This window comes from Cariama cristata, unplaced genomic scaffold, assembly GCF_000690535.1.
Source record: "Cariama cristata isolate BGI_N322 unplaced genomic scaffold, ASM69053v1 scaffold30279, whole genome shotgun sequence".
Taxonomy (NCBI): Eukaryota; Metazoa; Chordata; class Aves; order Cariamiformes; family Cariamidae; genus Cariama; species Cariama cristata.
The window spans coordinates 1-8,501 of NW_009636768.1; the positions used below are offsets into that span (position 1 = coordinate 1).

An 8,501-nucleotide genomic window follows, 5' to 3' on the forward strand; every position below is an offset into this window, starting at 1 on the left:
AATGGACGTTCAGAGCATTTTCTGCCGAAACTAAACTGTGTTGCTTTCTACCTTTGCATCGTGGGGTGCCCCTGCGGCTGAGGGTCCGGGTTCATAAAACCCCGGGCTCGGTGCGTGGTCGTGCCCGGGTACCGAGGGCTGCAGGTGTGCGTGTCCCCGCCTGCGTTCGGGGCACCTCTTCCATGGCGCTCTGCAGTGCTCTGGGAAGTAATCTCAGTAATCCTGGGCCATCTGGGCGCCTCCTCGATAATCTACTTAATCCGCTTTTAACTCTTGCAGAACCTGCGAGTGGTTGGCAGAAGAACTGAAAGCCCAGCTTTATCCAAACATTGCTCGGGTGCCTTTGTCAAATATACATTAATAGGGCTGACTTGTAGAGTTGTGCAGTTACGTGTGAGCCCAAATCAACTGATTGGATTTAAATTTCCTTTTTTTTCTTTCTAGTGAAATTTTGTGGACATTTAAATGTATTTTGCGCATCACGGGTCCACAGCTGCCTATCTGACCTTAGTGGTGTTCTTTTTCTACACCCTTTGCCCCTCACCCGAGAGAGAAGAATATTCTTGGGCATTTTACATCTCCATCAGGATGAGATCCAGTCAGCTCTTTTAGAGAATTGTGGTGGAAGGAGTCAGTGGAGAGAGAGCCCCAGACCCTTAAGTTGCTCTGCGGTTCTTCAGCTTCCCCTCACTTGGAAGCATCTGATCTTTCTGTTCTCCTGATGCAAGAGGTTTACAAAGTCTGTAAATGCTGATGCTGTCAGTAACTTCAGAGGGTGGATTCTGCTGATATTAATTTCTATTTAGCAGAAGATGTTTTGGGTAAAGAAAATGTTTAATTCAAGAAAAGCGAGCATTTTGAGGATAGCTGTAATCGCTTTATCAGTGTGTCAGCATCTAACTTTCGGTGTTGTCCATACAAACAGGATGCTGTTGACTTCTGTGAAGATGACTGATGTGGTCATTGGACAGGTGAAAAGATGACAGACATGAAGACCTTTCTTTTGATGTGTTATTTCTTAGCCTGGAAGTGACGTTTGTGAAATTGTAGCACTAACTGCGCTAAGGATTTGTATGTTCTGTCTCACTACTTAGAAAGTATGTTTTCTGTGTTGGAGAGTAACCTTTTTTATTAAACAGCAAACGTGATTACTTTTTCTTTAAACTTTTTTCCTTGCATGTGTATGTTATTTAAACGTGCTGGGTTTCTACAAAAGTTTTTTTTGAGATTGTTTTTGACAATTTGAATTAATATAATGTGAAATTTCTTCTTCCAGGTTTTGGTAGAAGCTTGTCTCTGACAGACTGGAAAGGAATAAAGGTCAGAACGTTTTAATTTGATTAATTACATTGATCATTTTTCAGCTCAAATAAATAGTTGTTAAAATAGTGCAAATAATAGTGGAAATTTAGATTTCGGTCACTGGGAAATCAGCCTCATGGAACCGTCTGAGTGAGGCTGAGGCTGATAAGACACCTGAATCACGATTACAAAATTCATTCTCCGTGAGTGAGAACACAGATAACGTGTTTCTGCACTAGTGAGCCTCAAAGCAGTTCTGTTCGTGCAGGTATTTAACTTAAGTGAGTTTCAAATTGTGACTAAGAATTAACTCAGGGGACTGACTGCAGTGTAGGCTGTTTGATAGTGGGCTGTAAACTGTTCTTAGGTGACTAAAGAAGTGCTCTGAGGAAGTAAAGGACTACCATTTTGCATTTAAAGTGTTATCTCGCACTACATACTTGAATGAGAGATACATTCTCTATTTTGTTAATTTATTTTTTAGAACATAATGACTACTTTGGATGATAAACTGCTTGGTGAGAAGCTCCAGTATTATTACAGCAGTAGTGAGGGTGAGGATGAAGACAGCGAGAAAGAAGATAAAGAAGGGGAGAGCACCATTCCTGAAAGCGTTGGGGAAGTAGACCTTAGCAGTGATGGCAGTGCAGTCAACACAGGTATCGTCATATCAAACTAATTGCTTTGTAACTACTTTGCTTACTGGAAGATTCATATGTTTTTCTAAAATTCATTTTTCGAAAAGTCCTGGTTTTGTGCATATTTGAGTCAGAGATTGATCATTTCCTGGCTATAGTCTAACCTTATTTCTAATAGCTGTTCTTTAATGTTTGACTTCTCTTCTGAGAGATTCCAGTATTATATCTAAAGCAGTTAGGCTTTGCATACAAAGCCGATTTATACAATTTGGTTGACAAGGCATAAATTTCTTTCCTGTAAGCCACACGGTTGTTAACCGCTAACAGGTAGGTGCCGAACGAGTACCTGAGGAATAGACAGAAAGCGGCTAGGCTTTCCCAAACTAGTGTTCTCTGCTGCCACTGTCAGAGATACAATACGAGTCTGTGTGGATCGTTGACGTGATCCAGAGGATGTTGGTTATGTTCTTATGAAAGGTTGGCCCTCTGTGTTTTACGGTTTCTCTAAGAATGATGAAAACTCTTCTTCCTGCATGTGTTTACATCTTTCACCTGAAGGAAGAATGGAAGAATTACAGTACTAAACTGGCATACTTAGAGAGGACCTGAAAAAGTAACTCCGCTAGGCCCCAGCAGCAAGGTAACAGCAAAGTGCAGTCTGTAAGTTTTAACACTATTCCGCATCACAGAGTGTACTTCTGTACAAGAGCGTTGGCAAACTTAATGATACTTTACCATCGTTATTTTTGTTCTTATGAAAAGCCGTGCTAACAATAGGGGAATTCTTGAGGGCTGGTGGTTCTATTTCAAGAGCACAGATATTAATCTTTGGAATAACCTTTGGGACAATTGTGAGAGTAGCCTAGTTAGATAAATTTTAGTCTTCGTAGAAAAAAAAATAAAATATAGTAGATACAAGCTCAAGGACGTGTAAATGGGAAATTACTTCTTTTGTTTCATTTCAACATTTTGCACAGTATACAGAAAGTTCATTTTACTGCCGACTTACAAATTATTACTTGAATTTTAAACGATAGATGTAATTTTATTACCCTTTTATACAAAATGCCTGCATATTTAATTGCAGGTCCCAAAGGAGTCATTAATGACTGGCGAAGATTTAAACAACTGGAAACTGAACAGCGGCAGGAGCAGCGTAGAGAAATGGAACGACTCATTAAAAAGTTATCTATGTCGTGTAGATCTCACTTAGATGAAGAGACTGACAAGCAGAAGCAGAAAGAGCTTCAGGAAAAAATCAATGGAAAGGTAGCATGGCACAAAGGAATTAAAATGCCACTTAAATCTTTAACATTTTCAGTTTTGACATTTGTGGACGTGAAGCAGATAGGAATCCTTGTTCTATCAGTAGATACGTATTGTTTCTCCCTAGTAAACAGGAATGCAGCAGCAGTATAAGAGGTGCATCATAACTGTATTTGCCAGGTGTCAAGTTTAATTATTTTGCATTGTATGGTATTCCAGGAGCATTGCGTTTGCCTGTGTTAAGAAAAAAGCAGTTTAGCTGCTATACCGAGGAAGTCCAGATCTTTGTCCCAGATTTCCCTTACCTGTTTATCAAATAAGTCAACTTCAGGGGATTAATACGAAGAATTGTACAGCAAACCTATGAATACTGCCTCCCATGCCTAAAACAAGAATTTAGGAGTCCTTATTGATTTTGTATTTAGTAAGTGGATGTTGAGAATTTAGGTTTGACTTTGAACTCCAGAGGCAGAAAGTGTGGGAAGTAGTGAATGGTTTTAATCAACTGGGCTGTATAACTAGCTCTTACAGTTCTAGTCGGAGAAGTTACTAATTAGCAGACAGTATTTCTTGCTCTCAGATGATGAAAGCTGGCCACACTGTCGTATACCTTGCATGATGCAAATATGTTTAACAAAGCAAGTGAACAGATACGCAGTAGATAAAATCCTGTTAATTTTAGTTCTACAGACAAGATAGTGCATTTGGTAGCCATAAAATGTTAATTGAAAAACTAAATGGAAAGGCTAATGAAGAAGCAGCTAGACTTAGGTCGGGCACGCTATCCAAATCAGTGCTCATAGCTTTGTGAGAGCACATAGCCACCATTAACCTGAATTAAAGTGGGAGCATGGAGCAGCCACTTGTGTTATTAGTGCAGCTTAGGGAAACTAGAATACCCAAGGCTGAAATCGCTGTTCCCACTGGACATGGTTTCTAATTAGATCAAAATGGAGTGTAATACAGAGGGTGCTTGAGCCTTCATGGGTTGCACTTTGCTGTTATTAAAGATGAGTGACCCACATTAGCCCTCTTGGTTTAAATTCTCATTATATAAGTGACCCATATAGTGATGCACATCTTTGTGTATCTTTGTATGTGTTTTTTAGATGACATTACAAGAATATAACATGATTCACAATGATGAAGATGATGAGGAGTTTTTACAGCGATACAGGAAGCAGCGAATGGAGGAGATGAGACAGCAGTTGTACAGTGGGCAGCAATTTAAACAAGTTTTTGAGATTACCAGTGGAGAAGCGTTTTTGGACACAGTTGATAAAGAGCATAAGAGCACACTGATCATGATCCATATTTATGAAGATGATATCCCTGGCACCGAATCCCTGAACGGCTGTATGATCTGCCTGGCTGCTGAGTATCCAACAGTTAAATTTTGCAGAGTAAAGAGTTCGCTCATTGGTGCTAGCACTCGCTTTACTAATAATGCTCTGCCAGCTTTGCTGATCTATAAGGCAGGTGAGCTCATCGGCAATTTTGTACGAATCACTGACCAGCTTGGAGAAGATTTTTTTGCTGTAGACCTGGAGGCTTTTCTGCAGGAATGTGGTTTGCTTCCAGAAAAAGACCTAGTCCTCCTGACTTCTATACGTAATCCATCTGCATGTTACAGTGAAGACAGTGATCTGGAAATAGACTGAACCACTTATACCAAGGGCCAGTAGGTGTAGTTGTACTGTGGGATGTTCCTGTGCTAGGGATTGTTCTCTCTGTCCTGTAGTGTGGGTATGTGTTACTCGCCTTCATGCACTTTTGACTTTTGCTTGTTAAAAAATAACATAAGGAATTCATAATATTTTCTTAAATTAATTCAATGAAGTACACACTAAAACAGCCTTGCTTTATGCAATTCAAATATATTTTAGTAAACATGAAGTTCTAACACAATTCAGTAAGTCTAGGAAATTGTGTACTCTCATCTCTGTTCTCCATATCACTTAGATTTTTTTATTTTTTATTTTTAAAAACTTTTTGTTCTCAGATCAGCTGTGTGTGGTCAGTCTCCGTACAGGTTTCCTGAAACAGTGTAATGTGAATACCAGTTGGATTGAGATGTGGCCACCTACTCACTAAGACAAGAATTGAGACTGCAAATAAAGAAGTTTTTAAGCGTTCAAGACTTTTATTAACCTGGAGCTGAACTGCTGCCAGTTAACAGTGCAAGGTCCCATCTTCTGTTCCCCAATTTCCAGTCCCCTTCTTGGAAGTACCCTCTTGTTCTAACACTTGGCAACAAATTTTTGTTCCTTTCTCATTTAAAAATAACAACAGCCCCGACTTCGTCCTGGAAATTGCTTTTCGGCTGGAGAGAGTTCTTCCTTTAACCTTACCTGAGACTTAAATGAGAATCAGAATTCTTTCAGTTACAGCTCTTAATACATTCTTGGGTTTTAAAATACCGACCCTTAGAGTTCATAGTAGTCACTTCATCAGTAAATGATCTCTGCTTCTTATGAGAGAGACTGTATTATAAAGAGCTCCAACGTGTGCTGAATAGCATCAAAGAGAATTTTGCTTGGAAAATGCAGTATTAGGACTTGAATAACCTCAGAATTTCCTATCTCTCTAAAATTACTAGATTAGTGCTAAAGTTCATTTCTGTCTTCCTTCCTATTGTCTGCCTCAGCTGGGTCATCAGATGTATTTTGAATATTAATAACCCCTGGACCTGACAGATGACTGGATGGCTTTGTGGGAAAGCAGCCTTGAGGCAAGAGACAAGGTCACCAATACAGGTGTTCAGCAGCAGGCCCGTTTTTTTCACAGCTGATTCCCTTCTCTGAAGCTCAGTATCTAGTTTCTGCACCATGGATCAAAAACATTGCCCCGGCCTGTTTTTCCTCTGATGGCAGCTCTTTGGGGGCATGGTTTTTGTACCATGCATCAGTGGAGTTCACTAACAGAAAAAAATCTTGTGGGATGGGGGTGAAACCTTTGTGGAGACTGCAATTTTTCCCTTTCTCCTTTGTAAGAAATAACAAATAACAAAGGCCTTCTCAAAAGCATCACCACAGCTGTTTCAGTTGCCCAATAACACTGATCTTAAAGTTCTCATCTTCCCTGAAGACACAGGGTGACTCCCGCTCTGGACACAGAAGAAAAGCCATCCAGCGCTGACTGAGTCCCTTTGTCTCCTTATGAACATTATTGCTACTGAATGCAGCAGCTGTTAGGCTTCCCTCCTGCAGCACCTTTGTCATTACCATTTGTCAATGATTACATTTTCATTAAAGTGTGTTTATCTGTTTTGTTTATGCTCTACTTCCTTCATAAAGCAGATCATAATATGGGGAAGTAATTTTCAGGGTTTCTATTACATTGAAGTTCACGCTGCCTCCAGCAAGTCTGGTAGTAACCCAGATAACCTGGCTAGCATTAGAAACCATTAGCAATTGATAGCAAATGCAAGGACGAAAACCTCGGATGATGCAGAGCCAGGTAAAGGCTTTACTGGCCAGATTACAGTGCGGCTGAATTGCTCGGTGTACCTCGCACATGTGAGCATGTTGAATTCATGCACTCCATACTTGGTTATTATTGAACCGTCTTCTACAGACTTAATTTGATATTGCAACATTTGCTTTCTCATGCATTACTTATTTTGCTTGTTATTTTTTAATTTTGAGGAAAGTAGACTATCATTACCTAAATATATGACCCAATGTAATGCCGTGTTTAATGATTAAATTTAATTGCAAGTTTTGTGTAAGGCACTTCGGAACACTAGGAAGAAATGCATGTGTCTCTGTGTAAGCACTAGGTTCTTAATAAGAATGGATCTTAGATAGAAAAAGAAGAATTTGTAATTGTGTCTACTTGAACTGTGTTTTAAAAAGTAGTATAAACAGAAAACCAAATAATTTGTAATTAAAAATTACTGAATTGGCACAAATTGTAGCTGTTTTAAGGAAACTGGCAGAAATCCAGATTTTAAAATGTGGTAAGAGATTATTTCTTTTCATCTCAGAATCTCAGAAAAAAAACCATGAAAGTTATATGAAATTAAATCATTGAGCATGAATATCAGCACGTTTAGATAAAAAAATCAAAGTAGCTGTAATTTATATTCAGGATGAGATTCAGTGAAGTCTCTCATGCAGACAGGGTGCATATTAGCATCATAATAAAATCTGGCTTGGAGATGTGGTCGGGGGAGAGCTGACTGCTTGAATTGCTTTGAAGTTTCATTTTTATAAACTGCTCTTTTTTTGCCCCTGTGGCAGCAGAACTCTAATAGGATCAAAACCTCTCCTGCTCCATGTCGGATGGCCTGCAGCAAGGTGACTCCTGGTTATTAATCTCCAGTGCTTAGGTATACGATAGGTGGTTTACAGTGCGAATAGCAAAAACGAAAAGAGAAAAGGTCTGGGTCCAATTAATCATTGATCTGGAAGAATATAATAAGCACAAGGGAGAAGAGAGGTAGAGAGAGGATGTGCTCTAATGCTGCTGCTTGTTCTCAGCACAAACGTGAGAAGGACGGGGAGGCTGGCGGCAGCGGCTGAGAAGGGTCGCTGGCAGGGCTGGGCGCTGCTGCTGCTGCTTTTGTCCATTCTTGGAGCTGAATCCTTCCAAACTGACCAGCTAGTCATTGCGTGCCCTAAAAACCCCGGCATTCTTAATGTGCAGTACACAATGTAACAAAATAAACCTAGTTTAGAATAGGTTAGTTACTAATTTGTAAATGTCTGTTGCCTATCCATTCAATACAAATAAACCCCACAACTCCTACCAGCACTGTATCTCTAAATGTTCTGGTTGAAGTGTTAAAGTCTGCTTTATTTCTCTAATTTTAGATATGATCCTGACCTGCAGATTAAAAATTGGGGTGTATTTGTACACACAGATGGGGGACTAAAGTGAAAATTAAATTCTATGCACACCTACATAAAATCAAACTGTTCTGAAACATTCAACTTGGCATCGAGAGCGTCAGGTTTGCGGTTTGATACGGGTGCCTCTCCTTCCCCCAAAGCCATTGTACTCTGTCACCGTCAGAACTTCGTTTGAACTGATGCATTCCTACTGAATGGCTTGGTTTTGAATGAAGGATGCCTTTTCATTTTATCAAAGATGTTTCATCTATCTTTTCTGGCACAGCAGCTTCCCTAGCACGCGGCATGGTTCTTGGCAGAAAGCTGGTGGTGGGTCTCAGTACTGTGCAGGGCGCTGGTGCGGCAGGGGTTAGAAATCAGACAACTCTGATGGCCCAAGGGGCTGTACGCTCAAATATTTTGTCACTAGACCTTCTCTTGCCTTGGCTGAGCGTTCTGC

At 40.0% G+C, this 8,501-nt stretch overlaps 1 protein-coding gene across 1 annotated transcript; it reads left to right on the forward strand.

The window, feature by feature from the left end:
- The first annotated feature begins 1,792 nt into the window (after positions 1-1,792).
- Positions 1,793-5,020, forward strand: PDCL (phosducin-like). Its single transcript, XM_009708047.1, has 3 exons — positions 1,793-1,961; positions 3,028-3,209; positions 4,316-5,020. The coding sequence occupies exons 1-3, from the start codon at positions 1,793-1,795 to the stop codon at positions 4,865-4,867; spliced, it is 903 nt and encodes a 300-aa protein (XP_009706349.1). The 3' UTR covers positions 4,868-5,020.
- Positions 5,021-8,501: the final 3,481 nt, after the last annotated feature.

Excerpts from the sequence above, each read along its gene's own strand:
- PDCL (XM_009708047.1), top strand. The coding sequence starts at position 1,793 with ATGACTACTTTGGATGATAAACTGCTTGGTGAGAAGCTCCAGTATTAT. Across the intron at positions 1,962-3,027 it reads TGGCAGTGCAGTCAACACAG|GTCCCAAAGGAGTCATTAAT; the intron begins GTATCGTCATAT and ends ATTTAATTGCAG. Across the intron at positions 3,210-4,315 it reads AGGAAAAAATCAATGGAAAG|ATGACATTACAAGAATATAA; the intron begins GTAGCATGGCAC and ends TGTGTTTTTTAG.